Consider the following 21,769-nt stretch of genomic DNA (forward strand, 5'->3'; position numbering starts at 1 on the left):
GTCGTTAATACTAGTATTACAATGTCCATATCAAATATTTTTTCTTTTTTTTTTTTATAAATAATCCTAGAAAAGTGTATTAATGTGAAATCTTTTACTTATACGGAATTCCCCGTATTAATTATATAGTTTAATAACAAAATAAAATATATGTATTCAAATAAAAAAATCTTTAATATATACTTTCACTGTAATAGTTAAAAATTAACTATTATTTACTTAATATTTAGAACAAAAGTGAAAATGTTTCAACTTTTAATAATTCACTCTCAAATATTTATAATTTTTATCGATGATTATAAATGATGTTTTTAAAATTGATTTTATTTTTTCTAGTCCAATACGTAGAATCTATTTAGAGTACATCCTTTGATAAGAAAAAATATAAATTATTCATTGGAATTATTTAAATAGCAATGATTTTCATTCACTTTCATTTGGTATATTTTACTGATTCAACTCTGAATGAACTAGATTTATGTATCAAGAACCCAGTAAACATGATGAATGAATGAGAGAGAGATCAATAACTGACCAGTGTACTAAAACTTTATTGTAGATTTCATGTTGATCACGTGTATTTAAATGTATGCGAAATAGCCTGCAGCGCGATCAGGTGTGTGGTTAAATGTCGCACGCGATTACAAAAGATTCGTATCAATGAGGGACATTAAAATAATTAAATGAGAAAAGAATTTTAAAAGAGATAATGACTTAAATGATTGTAAAAAATATTTCAAAATATACTTTTTTTTTTATTCAGAAAGCTTTTTCAGTTTATGTTCATTGGAAATAAAGAAAAAAAAAAGATAGGAAATAAATTTCTCAAGTGAGTAGATCAATTGAGTAGAAATAAAACAACATTACTGGTACTAAATTGCGCGATCATACACACTACACGTTCATGTATTACGACATGGTTGTAAATTGTTGAAATTGGGCCACGCATAAACATGATGCGTAGAACGTGTGCGCTTACCTTTACTCAAGTCATTTTCAAGTATGAGAATGGCTACGCAATTATTGCTAACGCGGATGCCCGTTTGCGATTCGTTCGGGCCTTGGCCGGTTTCCCTTTCATATCAGTAATCCCAACCACATACCGGTTTGTAGATCCGATCATAAATATGGAAGTTACTTGACATGTGTAAAGAATACACTAACACAAATTAAGACCTCAGTAAATATTTTCATTGACTGCATTACCATTAGACAGAAAAATCATTGTTAATCTTCAGTAGGTAAAAAAGTTTTCTTCCATATTTATCCTCAAATGATATCTTGAAATTTTTACTTCGACGGATAAAAAAGATTCCTACCTTTACTGGGTTCCGGTAAGATATTTTCCTCCGTCTTGATTTCTGCTCTGGCTGCATACGATGTTGAAGATACCGGTGAAACTTGTATGGAAGGTGCAGCTAATTTTTCTGTAAATAAAAAATATAGAATCATGTGCTTTTTTGTATAAATTTTATTGAAGGATACTCACCAGCTAAAAGAGGATTTGCAGCAGCAATATTGTACCTTTGCCGTCTACACGAATTGGCCAAACTAATTTGCGCCGTTGTCGACGTTGGTTGATTGGCTTCGGCCAAATCAGCTTGTAATTCTCTTAAAAATGTATCTATAGTATCAAAAGGTTCTTCACTAACATTCGAAATGCCTTCACCATCCTCAGAAGATACATTGGAAGCGCTTGGTGCACTCACAAGAGCACTCAATTCCATCGTCGAAAACTCTACAGACTGAGCTGTATTGTTTTCCTAAAACAAATTTCCAATTAGTTTCTCTATTTATTCAACCAGCTCTCTAACTATCCTACACTACAGAAATTACAAGATTATCTTGCAAAAATCTTGTAAACCCTATTGATATTCATCCCACGTTTATCTCTCGCATGAACAATACATTTTAATGAGTCTTTGGGCGTGATATTTCTGCGATAGATTTACAAAACCAAAGTAACATTGTATATGATGATCAGATAGTCAGAGAACATATTAAAGGATAATGTTAACGTATACTAACTTGAAGACATTGAGTTAAATCAACCATTCGGCCATCATTGTCAGGGCACCATAACAGTTCGTCGTCTATGAAGGGCATGTTTGATTCCTCCTTGGGGACAAGGCTGGAGGTCAGCGTAAGCGTTTGTGATACGGGGACCGGCATCGAGACCCGTGCCGGGCGGCGGGGCCTTTCTAGCCACCCCCGCGCCTTCTAACATTCAAAACCACCGACAAATCTCCTCTACTCGCTGTCAGCTGGATCCCAGCTTCTCTCTACAATAAAAATAATTAAATTAAACATATGATTAACTGATCTAATTGGTCAATTTATCATTAGATAATCTTTAAATACAAATTTTCTCTATTTTAATATGCATTACACGCTTAATGCACTGATTCATTACATTAACGAAGAAGGAAAGAGTATCTAGATTGTCCAGCACTCAGGTCTAAAGACAGCCCAATAGTTAAAGTGATTACACATAATAGATATTAAGTATAAGACTCGACATTTTCATGAAAGTGAAAACTAAATGAAAACTTTCTTTCTATAGGCTGTTTCACTTCCTGAGCGCGTAATCTTACTCTCTTGCTATCTTGTTGATGCATTTCTGTGCAGTACCTCCACTAGTATTTATGTAATCGCTAACCAAGAAAGAAAGTTTCTACCTCTCAAAGGTGAATATCCTTACTCGTCTATGTGCAACTATGGAATGCATTGAAACTCATATTTTACTAACGCAGACACTCAAATAAGTATAATTATACGAAGCTAGATAATTTTTATTGTTCAAATTCAATGTAAGAAAATTTGTTAAGAAAAAAAATTAACCATTCATTTCATTGAATTAAATATTAAACTTGATATAGATGTTAACTGCTGTATTATTCGCATTCTTTCTTTTACAAACCAGTTTAATCATGGAAGACGCTGAATCAAGTTCGTCAGATGAAAGTTTAGACGTGACTAATACAAGTTTTGATCCATTAAAATTTTTATATTCTGAAAAAACAAAAATTCCCGTTCCAAGTGCACCTATTTATGATAATGTATCAAAATTCGAAACAAAATTAAAAGGAATAGTTACAAAAGTAGGTATTTACATTGTAATCATCATGTTGAATCAACAATTCGATGAATTTTTAATTCCCAATTACTTCTTTCATTAAAATTGATTTTCCCTTCCAGCCACGTGCCCATTCTAATGTGTCTAACCCACATCCTGGTAAGTATTTTAATAATTAAACTCAGTTTATTTAATAAATAAAATTTTGATTATTCTTCACGTTACGTATGTATTTCAATACTGAGGTTAGGAATGTTGATAAAATGTTTCTATAACTTTGGTCAATAGATGGCATTAGAGTGTCGGTTCAAATATTTCCCTCCATATTTCAAATAATTTAATATTTATCATGATTTTAAATAGTATCAGTGTAGTTCAATAAAAACAATTATCAAGCATAATTAAAATAGAGAAATTGACCTTACATATTTGTAACATAAGGTATTCTAGTCTTATTAAAGCAGTAACAAGATAAAAATGAATATTTGTTATGATGAATGCTTGTATGCAAGATGGCAATGAATCTTTAAATCACCGATGAATGACTCACAAGTACCGCTATCTCAATCTTCCACCCTCTCTTCCTCCCGCCCTACCTGTTTTCACGGTCTTATACTCAGACAAAACTCGATATTGACTTCTATCCAGATATTACCTGGCTCAAGTTACTATCTAACAAGCCACTATCAAGGTCATATAATACAAACTCAAATAATATAAGTCAAAGATAATTTACAACTCCTTATAATTATCCTTTCAACAGAAAAACATTACATCAATACATTTTTCAAGTATTCCTTGGAATTTAAAATACATGTATCCGTGAAATTAAAAGAAAGTGCAAGGAATATTTAAATATTGCGTTTTAAAATAAATTAATTGAAATAAAAATCAACTTACTTTAAAATTATTGCATGAATCTTTTTAGACACTATAAAAATTTATTAATTTAATTCAATATTATTACTTTATAAATCCAAACTATTTTAGCTCGTTAATTATTTCTAAATCATCATTAGAGCATTTTATTAATAAATATTAAGATCTTAAATAAAAAAAAATAGGCTAATTTGAAAGGATTTGATGATGTTAAAATAATATGGAGGAAGTTGATAAGCTGAAAAAGGATTAAATGAGTTCCTTAAGTGACCCCGAATAATGATTTATCTATTGGCGGACGGCCAATTGCACGCGTTACTCGATAAATCATGGATCCCTGACCCAGTGTAGTTTTATATTTACGTGTGCACATGAATGTATATGTGTGAAAGTCACGCACGCGTATGTGCATTCATCTTTATCACTCTCTCTCTCTCTCTCTCTTTCTCTCTCCTTTCATCCTTCTCACTTGGCAGTCATGAAGCCAGTGAAGCTTAGTTAGAATAGAATGTAGTGAGAGACTTGTACATATAAAATCGAAGCGCGGTGAAAAGCGCTCGTAAAGTATAATACGTATATACATACTCTGTATACATATGTATTATATATACGTGCTGTGAAAGAGAGCTCGAGCGAGGAGTAAGAGAGAAGACTCTTGTGGAGGTTGTAGAAGGGTCGGGGAAGGTAACTCGCACGCGTACATATATTTGCAATGCAGGGTGGGGACGTAGGGTGCTGTAGAGTATGTATGGATGGAGTGCAGCACTTGTTGCGTCGGACGTCGACCTCAACTTACTCGCATCTCTGGCGCATACTCTCTCATGCGTCTTTTCCAAACCAGCATTTTCACGTGCTCCATCATCTATGTATACATATATACAAACATTAAGCAATGCTTTTACAAATAAATTATGCAAGTCAAAGTAAGAATTGACATCAAACAATTTTGATGATAAAGTTATTTATTTTGACATCACAATACAATATATATCCAAGATACTGATGAAGAAAAAAAAATACCAATATGATATTTTGATAAAATAATTCGAGTGCTTAAAAATTTTGTTACGTAATACTTATTTTATTTTTGTTATACACTTGAGGACGGCTTCCGGTTACTCGTAGCCACAGAACATCATCAAGTGTATGGTTTAGTATGCTATACATTCATACACATGTTTAATGATCTAATTCCAAACGTTAGTGTGTTCATCCTGACCTATCCTAATATATACCAAACGATGATATAAAATCTTATCAATTCGATAAGCCCAGTCGAAAAAGGTGTATTTGAATGTACACTTTAATTCTAGGAATTGAAACAATTGAATAAATCAATGCTCTTGATTTAGACACCTGTATGTCGGATATAGAATAGTGTTCTGATAAATGAAGTCATAATTCATTGAACTGAAACTCGGGTATGATGAATAATGGCAAGCGGGCAACAGTGGAAATCATTCGAAGGGCCTTATTGTCGCGAAAGTAACAGTACCTACAGCTAGTTCACGTAAAGCAAAGTCAGCAAGAGCAAGCAAGGTATACATGTGGAGTGGGCTGGTGCTCGGCCGCTCTCGGGTGCGCTGCCCGCCAGGACGTTGAACCCAGCGCGACTCAACTTGGGGATCATCTATGGGTAGGAGAGACTACTCGGCTCTAGCTAATCAAACTATTTATTCACCAGGTAATTGTTATAGTTTGGTATGTAGGCCTGTTCTATTTTATTGCTGTATTGTTTCCGATCATGATTGCAGATAAGTCATGGCTTGAGAATGGAATTTTTTTTTCTGGTTTATTTTTTTCTTTCCCTTCTTTGGTAGATGTCAATATAATAATGGTTGTTTTGATGAGCGTTTTGATATTTAATCAGATTATTGGACAAGTATTTATTCCATTAAATGTTGTATATAAAATTACATAGAGATGAAAAGCCTCAATGTATCAAAACACTTCCTCACTCTCTCTGTTATTCAAGTTTGCGTGTGCAAACCTAACGGTTTCTTTTATATACAAGCGCAGAAATGCTGGCGAGGCCGTGTTATCGTATCTAGAGAAGCCTGTCGGGATGTATAAAAGAAGAAAAACAAAGAAGAGAAGAGAAGAAAAAATAAAAGGAACCTTAGGATAAATTATATGACAATGATTGTAACCAAAAGATCTCCAATTTCCCATCAATTCTCATTACCTTACCAACAATATTATTGTTATTATTCCTATTGAATGAAAATAAAAAATCAACGTGGAATATTTATCATCGATACGAGTTTTGCCTATGGCGATAATATATGTATCGTTTTTTTTCTCATGCTAATTCTTTTGAGAAATAAATTAAACAATTAAAGTCTTTTTTATAATTTATGTCACGTAGATATACGTAAACTCTTGCTCTCGTCTTCGCCATTTGGATCAGGCGATAGTGAAAGTTTTCCCCACCTCCTGGTGTCTCAGATAGACGTGGAATGGAACAAAGAAAGGTGAAAAAGAAGCGTGATTCCGCGTAGTAAAGAGAGAGAAACTGTAGCTAAACTCACTCTCGCGTTATTGCTGTTGCTCCAGCGTTGTCTATGTAGTAGGATGAAAGTTATCGGAGAAAGCCAATTGGCACTGGCAATCTCGTATACCTGATTCGCTTCCTTGAGTCTAGCCTCCCGCACTTTTATACAGCTATCTACCATATACACATATCTCGGTACTTTCCATGAATACTATTATTATCATATTTATGACATAAAAATGACGACTTTTCTAGTCTTATCGATGTATGTTTCAGCATCTAGCCAATGTACTGAGGAATTCGATGCTTTCAAGAACGGCAAAAATGTTTTGTCACGCATGGAAAATATCTTGGGTCCTCTTCAACTTCTCTACAATTGCGTCGAGACAAAGACTAGGATAAAGGTACGTAGATAAAAATGAAAGAATTACTAGACATTTGAGATGTTAAAATATTTGGTAAGGTATTTGAGGGGACTATTTTATCACGTACTAGTCGAGTGATAGCTAATAAACCATTTTATATCATTATTTATTATTCATATTTTTATTTTTCTTTAATAAAAGATGATATTTCCAATAGAAGAATCATTGCAGCAGAGAATTAAATGACAAGTTATAGATTGGAATTTCAATTGAAATTTTTTTTAATCATAAATATATTATTTTCTATAAACGTATTGCATTTTTATTCTTATTATTATAGATTGAAGAAAGAGAAAAATTTTATATTTGAATTTTTTTATAATAAAAATTGATATTCAATAGTATATTACATGATAGTTTATTTTTTCAGCTTTGAATAATAAAAATATTCTCGTACATTTCTAATTATCTTTACGGATGAAAATTTCTCTAAGATTCTTTCATAATAAGCTGAACATTAGACAGACATTTTAAATCTTTTATTTACATGGTGAATTAATTAAATGATTAATGAGCCTTATGACATGACTCATGATTAATGGAAAAATTTCCCTTTTATTACTTAAAACGGAAGAATATAAATTATTATTTTTGTTGTTAATCAGAAGAAAAATATATTTTTAATTAGCAAAAAGAACTTAGCTTACATACATAATTAAAAGAAAATTAATTAAAAAAAAAAAAATTCATCTTATGAAAGCTACCAATAAAATGATAAATATATTGAAAACGTTTACATTAATATCTATTGGTTTCTACTTGCTGTCATAAATTGTATTTTTGTTCATATAAATCTATAAACAGAGTCTAGAAAAAGACAAAATTTTCTCGTGTTTTTTTTTTTTCTTCGGTATATAATAAACTATTTATAGAATACTAAAGAAGAAATTTACAAGACTATTACTTTAAGATGAGAGCAACAAGTTATTTTTTATGTAAAATCAACCCGTTAAATATTCAATTAACTCTTACCACTTGACATATTAGTTATCTTTTATATATTTTTTATAACTACAACAATTTTCTTTGCTAAAAAAAATCTTGGATTATCAACAATAAAAATAATATCAATTCAGATATAAAAGAAATAGATTATCATTTTTAAATCATGTCAAATAAAACATTGTTTCTATAATTATTATCCTTCTTCCTAGCATAAATTAATTTGTTATTTATTTATTTTTTTTATTTTAACTCGTTTTTATCAGTCACGAAGGCGTACACGCTTACATGACACAGTTTTGTCAAACGTGTGCAAGCCCTTTTTTTCGCGCCAGCCGATGACTCTTGGGGTCAACACTCGTAGTCATGACAACGAATCACCCTAACTCATCATAGTATCGCTATCCCTAATGCCTTTTTTCTCTCAAATTCTTCTTGGAAAAATGGATGATCTACTAAGGTCACATCTCAAGTTCAAAAACATATAAAGGTCATTTCTAAATCCCCAAACTTGTTAAACATCGTTAGCACATTTAACTAATTATTTTTTCCTAATGCTACTGAATCTAGAATCGGTTATCCAAGTCAACAAATGAAGTAAAACAAAATTGACTTGCATAAAAATAATAAATGATATTCAATACAAGTAAATTTTGACCCCTATAGATATAATGCGAATTACATGTTCAGAATAATCATAAAATAAAATTATTCACGCGTGGCCTTGTGATCCAAGGTCATGCTGTTTATATCAATGTCAGTCACGAGGTCACGTTCTGTGGAATATCAATGAGGATTTTTTTCTTAAGCAATTATTGATTAATTAAATATTTAATTGTTTATGTTTGTTTAACTATTTATTAGGATATTGTGTATTTAATTTTAACGTCATAAGGTCACTACTTCTTTCGGAAAAATTTACTTAAATTCTTGGTAAACAATCAACGTAATTTATAGTATTAAAAATCATTAAAATTCAGTCATTTACAAGTGCCTTGTTTCCTCTAATAACTGACTACTTCCGGGTATCGCCTTTGATATCTCCCTTGTATCGTAAATTAAATGTAGTGACAATAAAAATGTGCATGAAGCACACCGAACATTCAAGGTTATCTAATGTAATTATTGCGGAGAATAACACTTGATCAATTTATAAATAATTTAATAAAAATTAAATAATAAAAAAAAGTATAATGTAATCACAATAAAAGTTTATTTGCACTGTAGAAAATTGCGAAAGGTTTCATTAACGATTACATCAATAGTTGTATTTTTAAATTAAATTGAATAACAATAATAATTGAATATTTTTAATGATAATAGTAATAAGAATTATTACATAAGGATTATTTTAAAACGACTGTCGATTACGGTAATATTTAGATTTCATTGAGAAATTATCCTCGAACAATTATCAAATATTTACATTTGACTCACGTGAAGGCATTGAAGATATTAAATATGAATTTCTGTCTGGTCTATAATGAGTTTATGTGCTGATATAGAAGAACTTATTGTGGTCTATAAATTAACTAGTCATTCACTGTCTTATTTACAGGTTTATACTAGAAGTATTCGAGGTATTAGAGGATATATAGAAGCTTATGTGACTGCATTTGACAAACATTGGAATCTCGCTCTTGAAGACTGCCTTGAAACATGGACTCGTAAAGTCAAAAGGAAAGCTCCGGCATTAGGTAAAAAAATTATTGATAATAAATATTTTTTTTAAAGTCACTCGATTAACGGTAAACAGTAAATAGATGATAAATTATAACTTTCAATAAGTTTCTAAGTAATTATTATATTACTCAGGATAAAAAATTAATAAATAATCAACTTGACGGATCAAGACTAATCGATTAAATTTTTTTTTAAAAATAAAATAAAAAATCAATTTTAATTATTTTTAAAGTTCAATAGTGTCTCTTTAAATTGGCAAAAAAAAAATTTTTTTCTTTAAACAGAGTTCTTTTCTAAATGTTTGACAAATAGTGAGTGATGTTTATTTATTACCTCGTTTATTCTGACCAAATGTGTATACATAAACACACAAAACAGTGAGACGAGTCGGCAAAATATCTAGCGACTCAAAAATAAACTGACCTTGAAATCGTAGTTAGAAAGATACTCGATATAAATCGCCACAAATCCACCAATTACGTCGGCAAAGATAATAACAAAAAGTCCAAATAAAATAAATATATACACGTAATAAGCACCTTGCGTCGTGTATGTAACAACAAAAAAACCGAAATGTATCTGAATGCGAAGAGGAAAGTGAAAGAAGAATGAAAAAGAGAATTAGAACGCGAGACATATAAGAGAGGGTAAAAAATGCGAGGACACGTGGGCTTCGGATCGAACGTGGCATACGTGTAGTCAAGGCCGGTCTTTGCTCCAAACTTCGAGCTTTGACCTTTTATAGGTGTCTCAAATTATTATATCACACCCTTGTCCATTCCCCATCCCTATCATGATGATTATTATTTTTTTCTTCAGTCAACATGACTTTTTGTGAATGATAATCGACAAATAACGAGTTGTGTGAGAATAATACAATTATTTTACAGCATAATTTTTACCCTGGTAACACAAGGGGTGATTTTTTACCCTTTGTAAACAGGAAGGGAAATGTCCTACTGACGTACTTTGGATCTATCACCTTATATAGCTACAAAAAAAAGGTCGCGAGGTCATTGATACGACAGAGTTTGGGGTTGGCTCTAGAGCCAACGACCTTGAGGCAAGAGAAAAGGATCGATTGGTGCTCGTACACGTGTCTTACCACTTGGTCTTTTAGCCCTATATACAACATTAAACCTCTCAAGGCTATTTCCCTATCTTTTTTCATCCTCTAGTGAATCCACCCCGCGTTGTCTTTTACATTGTACGCGAGTAACTTTTTGCTGTGTCAATGAACTGATAAAGTCTCTATCATTATTTTTATTATTAGAAGGACGTACCATTTTTTATTTCTTCTTACACGTATACATCAAATTATCTGGATTATTGTCGACTGTTTTATTGGAGCATTTACATGAAATTGCTTTCTCTTTTATTTATCTACAGGAACTGCTGAAAAATTAGAAATGATCGAAGAGAACGTGCCCAAGATGATTGTAAAGAAGTCTAACGGAAAGACTGAGACCTTGGAGAGACACGTGCCACAAATGATGCTGAGGGGAGAGCAGGTAGTTATCATTATCAAAATGAATTAGATCGTCAATCAAAAGTGTACAATATTATTTGTTAATTATAATAATATTATGTTAGAGTCTACTTTTATTATTTTTTTTTTTTTTCCTAATAAGTTTACAAAATCAAATGAATTCATTTTTTTTTAATATTATTATTGTTATCAATATCTAGCTTGATATAAAATACATGTATGACATTTTATGAATAATTAATTTGTTAATAAAATTATCATTCAAGCTGTGATTATTTTTAAATAATTTTTTTTTCTCGATTTAATTCTCAAGTATTAATAATTGTCGAAGTAGTTTAAAATATCAAATGATAATTCCGTTACATTTATAGTACAAGCCAACGAGCAGTTTCAAAAAGGGCTCATCATGCATGTAAGGTACATGTAAAGCTCTTTTCGATATTGTTCATCCAAGTATGATGTATTATCATACTTGAATAAATAGAACCAACACATTTAGTTACTGTTAAGATAATAATCATGTAAAGTATCATCATGTAGATAAAGTATAAATTTTTTAAAATAAATTATTCTTTAGTTTTATAAACTAATTTTATTTTCATAGTATGATGTATTATCTATCATTATAATTGTAATTATCTGTAATGGCTCATTGCAATTAGTCAGAGAGTAGTATAATCGATTTAATTTTTTTCATGTTTTGTTCCACGAGCCCACTTCTCGTAATTTTATCAGAGTTAATTTAATTTTACTCAAATCACAGGAAAAAGAAATTACATCACCGCCATCTTTTTATACTCAATGATATAAAATTATCAAACTTTGTAGAAAAAATTGCTACAAAATAACAAAACATAATAATGTTAGCACAAAGAAAACAATAAAAATCAAAAAATACTGGAAATGAAATAAAAAAGTTATAATTCAATTTTAAACAGAAAAGAAAATAATAAAAGTTTTCAAACTTCATAAGAAATTGCTTCATTATTATTATTAAGATAAAATTCAGTAGAAATTTATAAACTACACCATTATGACAGTTTTTTGTGTATAAAACAAAGTTTCTTCACTGTCAAGCAATTATTGCAAGTGGATTACTTGAAATGAGTGATATGAAACATAATATAATTAAAATTTAAATTTAGTGTAAGGACAGCAAATGATGAGATTCTGGTGAAAGTAGTGGATAAAGAAAAAGACCATGAGGGTGATTCTGATGATCGGTGGGGTCTTGTCAGGGCCAGACATACAGTTCGAGGGCCTCTCACTTTCGCTCTCCTACTCCAGAGAAAGTCTAGCTTCGTTTCTTGTCTTCTTCCTTATGTTGTACCTCTCCATATCTCGCTTACTTTCAAATTGAGAGAGTAAGTACACGATTATTCGTTGCAAAGTTAAGTTGTGCAGTTGCGCACCCATGGCTCTATACTTAGTGCCAACGTTGAGAGGTTAATGCACTCTTCAAGTCATAAGTAACTGTTGAGAGTTTAGTTCATTCTATATATTAATCGTCAGATAATAGGTCTCTAATGAAAAAATGAATTTTTCATTATTTGTCAGACCTTAAGTGACTCGATTAAACTCTTTAGATGACCATGAAGCGATTGGATAGCTACGCAATAATTCGATGTACACGCAATTATATGCGCGAGCACGCTTCTATATACACTGCAGCAGGCAATACATGCGCGGTAGTCAGGGCCAACCGGCCAGCACCTTGGAGGAGTAATAACGATGGTAGTAAGACCTCGCTGGCACTCAGAGATCTTCGTCGATGACTCGAAATCCATCGGAAAAGGTCGCAGATAATAGACGACCACCAAGAGAAAATTTTATCTTTCGTTGTTTCAAAATTATCGATGACTCCATTACAAATTAACATTTATTTTTAACATAACATCGTTGTTGATGCAGAAAACTCACATTAGATTACTTGATAAAAAAAAGACATTTTTTTGAATTTTAATGAATTATTGTTTCTCGAGAATTAATGATCATGAATTATGCTGAAAACACCGTTTTTCTATGCAAATATAACAAAGGTATCAACACAATTATAGAAAGCGACTACTTCTATCAATACCCAAGAATTATTAAATAAATATATCAATATATTGCCCGATAATTGATACAAATATATGCTATTTCATTTTTTTGATAAACAAATTTTTTTTCATCACAGAAAATTGTTCTGATGGTAATTAAAGTCAATGGGATGTTTATTTTATTAATAACTAGAAGATAATTATTCTTTTATTGATAATATAATGGTATTAATAATATATTATTAGTTTATTAATAGCTGCAAAGTAAATAAAGTTTTTTTTCATCACGATAATTGTAATTAATCAATTTTTCGTTTTATTTAAAAAATTAAATATTTCTTCAATGAATAAACAAACTTTTCCTATTGAATATCTTTCTTTTAGAAAAGAAATCATCATCTAATGAAATCAAATTGATAATAAATCAAAAATATCTCGACAAAAGTTGACGTTTATGGTGTTTTTTACGTTTAAATACCCAAATTTCTGTGTAATGAAATTTTATGGTTTAGCCAAAGTTTCCTATGTAGAAGTAATCTTGGAAAAAATCACCTCAACTCCGGAACAAATTACGATTCGTATATTTGACTAAGGCATTGAAAATAACCACTTGAATGTCCCTGACGAGTAGAAATGTTTAGTTTGCTACGAATAGTATGTTTAATTGCATTACCTAGACACTGTACAGATACAACAATTTTTTGTTCATCTCCTAAGATAAAATAATATATATGATTGAGTCATAAGTTGTAACCTTTCAAAGAAACTATGGAACCTTGGCACGTCATTTCAACAAAGATTTAAAAAATTTCCCTAAGGCTCTAAATCACAAATATGTGAACATACGGTTATTTCATTGATACGAGAGGAAAATCAAAGTATAAATAAACAGTAAAGAGTTTAAAATGTAGAGTGTTTAACATTGGTACTGTGTGGCCTTCCGACGATCGCTTAGCCTTCCGCAATTGCGCGGTAAATGACGTTATATAGAGTCGTGTGCCATAGTAAGCCAACCTTCACTCGTTTAGTAGCTTATCTTTCGAGTATTTGTCAAATAAATTTTTTAAAAAATAGATAGTCATAATTTTTCTATCATTTTTCGAGACTTGATAACGTTGTAAACACTAGAAATAACTACTTTTAAAAATAGAAAAAATTGTTTTTTCATGAATGAACGTGTTTTAAATAATGTTATAGTGGAAAGCATTTGTTGATTTATTGGGGAAACATTTTTATCAATGAAATTCTCTCAGCATGTGATGTTTTAATAATAAAATAAAATTTGGAAAAGAATTTATTTTTACACAAAAGAATTTTCTCACTTATTTTCGAATTAATTTTCTGAGAAAATAAAATATTTTTTATTTCAACAAAAACATGACATAAAATATAAATAAATTTACAAACACGAAACATTAAGTTGTGAAATTTAAAAAACTCAACAATTAATTCAGATCAGTAAAAGAAATGCGTTAAAAATTTAAATTTTTCGGAGTATATTTATAGCAATCACGTTCGTTACGCACATATCTAGATGCGGCATTCAAATGAAACCGACGAAACGATACATTTTTGTTGTAAATAGGAAGCGTTAAAAAAGTTACAATAGTAATAATATTATTTATCAATTCCTGTGTTGAAGGAACTTTGCTTACTTTTAAGCATCACACTGAGAATTACTGATGAAGTGTAACTAATTTAAATTACGATTTTGTGGGTCTCCTCAAGGTTCCTAAATATGCCTTATACCTCTGTAAATTACGTCATGATTGACTAAGAGCACGAGCCCTAGCGGAGGTTACGTTGAAGGCCGGTTATAATTGAGATGATGGAGATTTTGGTAGAAAGAAGCACATGAGATAGTAGAGAAAATCACCAATTTAAGAGGGGATAAAGAAGGATACTACGTAGGTCTCTTGTTTGCCCAACGAGAGCGTGAGTCAAGGTCTCGTCCCAATTTGGGTTCGAAGACCCACTGGACCAGAGGATAGGTCACACATCCAACCAACTAAAATGAAACACATGTTGTAGTTCTCTTTGTATATACTACTTTTATACTCGCGCGCAAAGACTTTAAGGTCAATTACTTTTACTGCGCATTCGGCTGAATTCAAGGATGAATATTTTTTTTTTTTTTGCTCTTTTTCGTTCCTTGAAGAGGCATTGAGGGTGATGCTAAAAGAGCAGGAGTCGTAGCGGCTCGTTGACACATGAATGTGCTATGGAAATATTATGTATTCTATAGTTTATTAGACCCTTATTATGTTGTTGTAGAAGGTTGTATTTGTTGATTGTACGGTCAGGACGCATCGTAATACTAAACCCACAATCTTTGGCCCTCAGTTTTTGGGTGACGTCAAGGTCAAATGTTGCCTAGAGAATATAGTTTTTGCAGAGAGAAAACTCGAGTCAAAGATACATTCAGAGACTGAACAACGCGAAAGAAGTTGGAAGATATGTTAGATAGATTTTATTCTACACTAGAGTCAAGAGATAGAAAGCACGTGAAGGCTGGACTAGAATTGTTGTTTGATAAAAAAAAAGAGTCGAATAATTATAAATAAAAATAACTAACTATTGTTCGTTGCTATTTTCTGATTCACTTTGTCATTAATCATTTATCTAATAATTCGAATAGAATAACTTTCAAGGTTTATCTCCTAATCACAAACTAAAATAATTCATTATAGTCTAACGTATAATTAGCAAACTTCAATTTTACTATCGTTATTAATTTGATTATTATTAATGAATAGTTCAATAAGTTAAGAAGAAAGTTTTTGGAGTTAATTGAATCTACAGAGTGTTTGGTATTAAAATATAAATAATTGATGACACATGAGTGAATTCAATAAGCTAATGAATCAAGATACAAGAGATTACAATAGAAAGATAACTTTAAAAATTTATAATTCATGAAAGCATGCATTTAAAAAGTAGTATTAATAATAATAAATTTATTACAAATTTTGTAGTTAAACTTGAAATAAAATTATGATTAAAATACATATAAATTAGTTGTGTTAATATTTTCTAAATGACGTAAGTATTGATTCATTTATTAATTGAAAAGATATTTTTATATGAAAAAAAATTTTTTACAAGGCTCACTGCTAGAACTCCACTTTTATACGATAATTGGCATCTAAACAGCAGCCTTGACAATTTAAAATCAAATACTCTTGGCACCAATGCAGTTTTATTTATTTTCCGATAAAATCACAGTGAATTAGAGTAAGAAAACAATTGAATAAATCAGTCATTTAAAATTTAAAGAAAAAAATAAGAATAAAGCTTACCACGATTAACCGAAAATGAAGAATGATAATGATAATTATTAAGTAAGAAACACACTAAAGTTTGAATTAAAACACGTTGACCGTTCAGGTTCACCAACAACTGTGTACTAATCTTATGCTTCCACTGTCAGCACTTGCATTTGTCCCACACTGGTATAACTAAATTTTGTTTTACTTTTCCAAGCATAAACAATTGATGAAATTCACAAGGTCAAAATTGGAGCAATATACAAAATATTTAGAAAACCGTTGTTTCAATTATGGATCTTTGTGATGGATATATTTGTATAACACGTCTTGCTACATATACATATAACGATGGAAGAGAGGGCACTGTTTACGTCACACAAGATTCAAATTAAGGAAACGATGGTATATTTTCTCAGTCAGATCGGCAGATGTTGACAGTAATTAATGAAAAATTCCAACCACCAGGAATTTGTAACAATCAACATTAGCATAAATACAAAATAATTAAATACCAAACATAAAAAAAAAGAAAATAACAATTCGTTGAAATTCACAATAAAAACATTTTTACGACACTCAACAATTATCCATCAGCATCATCATTAACATCATCATCACAAACAAAAAATCTACTTGATCGAAGCAAGTATAAAAAGAGTCACTTAATGAATTAACGTGGGTTGAATTTGATAAAAAAAAAGTCCCGAAAAAATTCGTACCAATTTTTTTAGGAGCGAATATATAGAGTGGTGCAATGAGCAGTTCACTCGAAGAAGGAACACTGAACGCAGTCGACGCGGCAACTCGGAGTTTGCCTAGCCTAGCCACTGCTAAACACCACTATCCTAGGTTAGATACTCGCGACACCGTCCTCTTTCCCTCTCTGTTCGCCTCGCCCTCGTGGTTCTACTAGTGTGCTTGCGGCCTCCGTCTCACTCCTTTACTTCGTATAACTCTCTCACTCATTCGTCCTCCCTCCGCCACCACCTCCTAGACGGTATATACAGTGCACACGTCGCATGGATTCGGTGCGAGAATGAGAGGGGAATCGTAAGGCCATAGCCACGGCCACCGAGTCGAGCTCACGCGCGCTCTCACACGCAAAGTCAAGTGAGATAGTTTTACATATTCACGCCACTAAGAGACAGAGATCGACTAACTAAACCAAGTGAATACGATGTGTTGTCTAGTGACAAAGTCAAGACACTTTTTGCTGCACTCTTTTAATTGTCTTATTCTATTTTGTTTTTAATTATTCCCTCGCTCTTTCTCTCTTTATTAATTATTAAATCAACAACTAATGCTTCAATTATTATTATCAATATTCATACTGTCAATCTTAATATTTTAATCCATGTGCGGAGAATAATAATAAGAACAAAAAAAAATGGCTATGCTAAACACTTTTTAACCTTTTATAAAATTATCTTCAAAAATAACTCTATTACGTCGCTCGAAAGCCCGATAAAATGTAATTGAAATGACATTTTCAACAGAGAAAAAAAAAATTTATTTTATTGATGGTAATTTTGTCGTCATTTCAATGATTTATTATTCATATACAGATTTACAGTATGAAAACCGCAAGCCATTGTATTGCATAAATTTTTTCTTATATAGTTATGTTGAATAGTATTTTTTATGAAAAACGTTTTGTTGATATTACTATCATTATCATTATTATTACTTTTATTTTTACACACTAATAATAATGCTAATAATTTGAAATCTTTGCTATTATTCATGTAATTCTATTCCAAGTCGTAGTAATATTTTTTTTAAGAAATTAAATCTTCTTTAGCTGATTAGAAATTCATTCGATTTTATTGTTATTTAAAACCATTCTTAATATTATTAGTTTATATTTTTTTCAGCTATTACTCATATATTTTAAAATATTACATTTACACATTTTTATCTTCATCATTGACTAACGATTGGAATAATTATTATCGTAAGAATAATTTATTTGATATCCACACTTTAGTAACTTGACATGTATTAAAACACGTTTAATTATTAAATATACATCATTATAATAAAATTTTATCTCTTTAAATTTATTAATATTATTTTTTTTCTGTCTAAAATTAATTAAAATATTTTTGTATTTTAGATAAATATTGAAATAAACAATTCTCCAACTCTATTTCTAAAAGGTTTATGTAATTTATTAATTTTCCTAATTCATTTTCACGGATTTTCATTACTACATCATCTTTCATTTAAGAAAAAAAAAAAAAAAAATAAGTGTGATTAAAATAAATTTGATTTAATTTTCAACATTTTTCATAAACAACTATCATTTCAATACCACGATGCAAGTAATTTTGGTTTCTTGAATGTAATTTAATATAACATAAATTTAGTTTAGATATTATATTTAAATTTAATGAATGTGCCAACAAGGTAAATGCACACGGAAATATAATTAAACGTCGGGGTCTGCGCAGTTGCAATGAATGATTCTCTACTTTCTAACGAAAGTGTAAGTATTTTCCGCGCGGGTCTGCGTAACCGTCCAAAGCGTTGACGAGACTTTCCCGCGCTGCTTTTCCATGATTTCCCAAACGAGACTGATTCGATAACTATCTTTTTATACTTCCGTTTTTTTTTCCTCTAATCTTTAATTCCTATTTTAATTTTAATGATTCAGTGTACTGTTTTAAATTGAATCGCAGATAAATTACTCTCTCCTTCATAGTATTCATTGCAAAGCAAATTTCTTTTTCTGCCATGATATCTTTGCAATTTTTTTTCTTTTATTAAATGTTACAGACCTTCACTCATCCATGGACCAAAACGAAATTCCTAATATTTTATTTTGACGGCCACGGACTTGCCCGCGGCACAGATAGTCAAGGTTCAGCCAATGACTTGCCATGACATATAAATCGGGGGGTCTATCTATTATCTTTACAATGTATCCACTGAACTTGCAGCATGAGTCTCAAGGCGAATTAAATCTATTAAATTACTGAATTATTAAATGACCATGGAAGAGGATGCGATTTATACACGCATGAAAATTACTTCACACTTCAACTGACCTCAACTAATTAAATTTTTATTGATGCATAATGATGTAATAAAATTTATTGCTTTTCAGCTAACAACTCAGATGGCCTTTTTTCTATTCCGACATTTGGATGCTTTAATAGAATACACACACCGCGAAATCAAGCTATTTAGGACGGATGAAACTAATTAGAACAGAGAAAGAATTCTTTCTGATACTCTTCTCTGACTCTTCTAGAGAATTCAATTATTACATTAGAACGCTTACATAATAGTTTCATTTTTTTTTTAAATCAAATGAATTTAAAAGCAACATTGTTTCATGTAATTTGTTTTCAAGGACTCTTATCTGTGTTATCAATTTTTTAAAAAAATATTGTAGACTATTTTGGAGTTGTTGAAGAATTTCCAACAATTGTAATTATCTTTCATGACAATACTTTTTTTTTCATAATTGATGTTAATTTATGATTACTACTCTTAAATCAATTATCAAATTCGACGAATAAAAAAAATGATAAATATAATATCAATTGCTTGATGGGATAATGAGATACTTTACCAGGAACGAATTTTAAAACTTGAATGAAATTAATTGAGGTGATAAAAAAAATGAATAAACCAAGTTTATTGCTGAATTCAATTCTTTACTCTAAAACAGTTATTTTTGAGCAAGAAAAGGAAACTTAAGTATAAATTGCATTACAATTACTTGGAAATAATGTAGTTGATGATCTGAATGGATTAGGTAGGCTTATTAAAGGAAAATAATCAAAATCTATAACATTGTGAGAATTAATGAAATAATAAAGATCTACTAACAACCCAATTCCATAAAGTTTCATTATTAAAGTAAAGGAATTTAATCTCATAACTTTTTGATTAAAAGGAAGAAGAATTTAATCTTGTACTTCTTTCATTACAAACATAATTTGAATGTCAGCAAATTGAAAAAAAAAAAAATATCCAATCTGCTTATTAACTTTCATCCATTGTATCGAGTACAATAAACTGATAGAAAAAAATTGAATAAAATTTTTTCTATGAACAACTAAAAGCAAGCTCTGGTCCAATGTTAACGTCCTGATAGTGGGCCAGTGTCAGTCATCGACTCTTTCGCGAATGAATTAAAAGCGAGGAGGAAACTGAGAAAACTGATGAGCAGAATGACTAACTGTCAGTATAGATAGTTAACTTGAGTGAGGTTGTTGGCCAATATTTGGGCCAATGTTACTAGTCAATTGCTTCATGTTTTCGTACTCATAAATAATTTTAATCATCATTTACGTTAATGTTACATTGGCTCTACATGTCATCACGACAGATAAAACACACATTGTAGCTTCATTAATGTTCAATATGTTTATTCCCATTTTTACGTAGCAATTTTTTTTTGTTGAGCAAACGCGTGTTAGCAGTTAATCAAGCTTGTTGCTCTTTCTCGTAGACTTTATATATCCAAGAAATATAATGCTAGAGCGATTGCTCTTAATGTCCGTGCCTGGTGACCCGTGTGGTGCAAGCTAAACCCACTGGAGAAAGTTGCCAAGACTTTCACGCTGTCTCTGTGCACGGTCGATGCAATCGCTCAAATCATTTTATATATCGACGTGTGAATGCATCTAAATAATGGAGGCATGATTATCATCATTATCATTATCACCGTCATTATCATTACCATCACCATTAAAGCAAAGGGTTAAATTGATCGGACATTTAAAAAAAAAGCTTGATAAAATTAATATCAATCGTTAGAGACTGAAAAACTAGTTTTTAACTTAATTAAAATGATAATTAAGGGTGAATAAAAAATGTGAGAAGAAAATGAAGATTTTTTTGCCGGATGGGAGATGAAGGGAGTGAGTATCGATGTGGTATTTTCGATGTCCGCCCCTTGGGGATGCAGCCAACCGTGACGTGCATCTCTGAGCAGCATGCTTGTGACGTCACTTATTTGATGACGTGTGGTCAACTGCGGTCAATGCACCAGAGTCTCTCTCGGGCGCGTTTCTTTCTTGCGGGGCATATACGAGCCATATAGCCGGCCGTTCTTCGAGTTGTTTCACCAGAAAGCTAAGCCGCAACGCGGACAGATAACACACATGTACACATCGCGAGAAAAAAATTTGGATTTTTTTTTATCTAGCGAAAACCAAAGTCGTATGGTTCAGTAGTAGCTTTAGACGAGGGACAAAATAAGAAAAAGAAGTTGAAGAAGAAGATGAAGAATATCATAAATAGTTTCCGATTGTGATATTTATAATTATCTCGACATCAGCTTCTGTCTTAGTATCTTGTACCCCGTAGCTGACTCCTAATACACGACGTTGGAAGTCTGGGTAATCGGCACAATCTATTCTAAGCGACGGCAAAATTGTACCACCTAGGAAGAGAGTACGAATAAGGAGAATATATCGACGGAATTATCGATTTTCATACACCGAGAGAAAAG

General features: G+C 31.0%; 2 protein-coding genes across 7 annotated transcripts in view; one reads left to right on the forward strand and one right to left on the reverse strand.

Annotated features, from left to right (window-relative positions):
- Eip74EF (Ecdysone-induced protein E74) overlaps positions 1–21,769 on the reverse strand; it is a 68,763-nt gene that overhangs the window by 43,593 nt on the left and 3,401 nt on the right. For 2 of the 6 annotated variants that reach the window (XM_035095127.1, XM_035095129.1), the window contains exons 2-4: positions 2,029–2,282; positions 1,490–1,763; positions 1,320–1,427 (exon numbers count right to left, since the gene is read on the reverse strand). In XM_035095127.1, coding sequence (XP_034951018.1) covers positions 1,320–1,427; positions 1,490–1,763; positions 2,029–2,172 — 526 coding nt within the window. In that variant the 5' untranslated portion in view covers positions 2,173–2,282. Of the gene's footprint in view, positions 1–1,319; positions 1,428–1,489; positions 1,764–2,028; positions 2,283–3,113; positions 3,298–16,329; positions 17,262–21,769 lie in introns of those variants that run through there. The other 4 variants (XM_035095131.1, XM_035095125.1, XM_035095130.1 and 1 more) reach the window with 4 other exon arrangements.
- On the forward strand, positions 2,931–11,088 carry Lsm11 (U6 snRNA-associated Sm-like protein LSm11). Its single transcript, XM_035095136.1, has 5 exons — positions 2,931–3,101; positions 3,199–3,235; positions 6,726–6,853; positions 9,375–9,513; positions 10,889–11,088. Exons 1-5 carry the CDS (start codon positions 2,931–2,933, stop codon positions 11,035–11,037), a joined length of 624 nt encoding a protein of 207 aa, XP_034951027.1. The 3' UTR covers positions 11,038–11,088.

The sequence above is a fragment of the Chelonus insularis genome, unplaced genomic scaffold (genome assembly GCF_013357705.1).
Source record: "Chelonus insularis isolate UGA/USDA-ARS -01 unplaced genomic scaffold, ASM1335770v1 contig_131_pilon, whole genome shotgun sequence".
Lineage (NCBI taxonomy): Eukaryota > Metazoa > Arthropoda > Insecta > Hymenoptera > Braconidae > Chelonus > Chelonus insularis.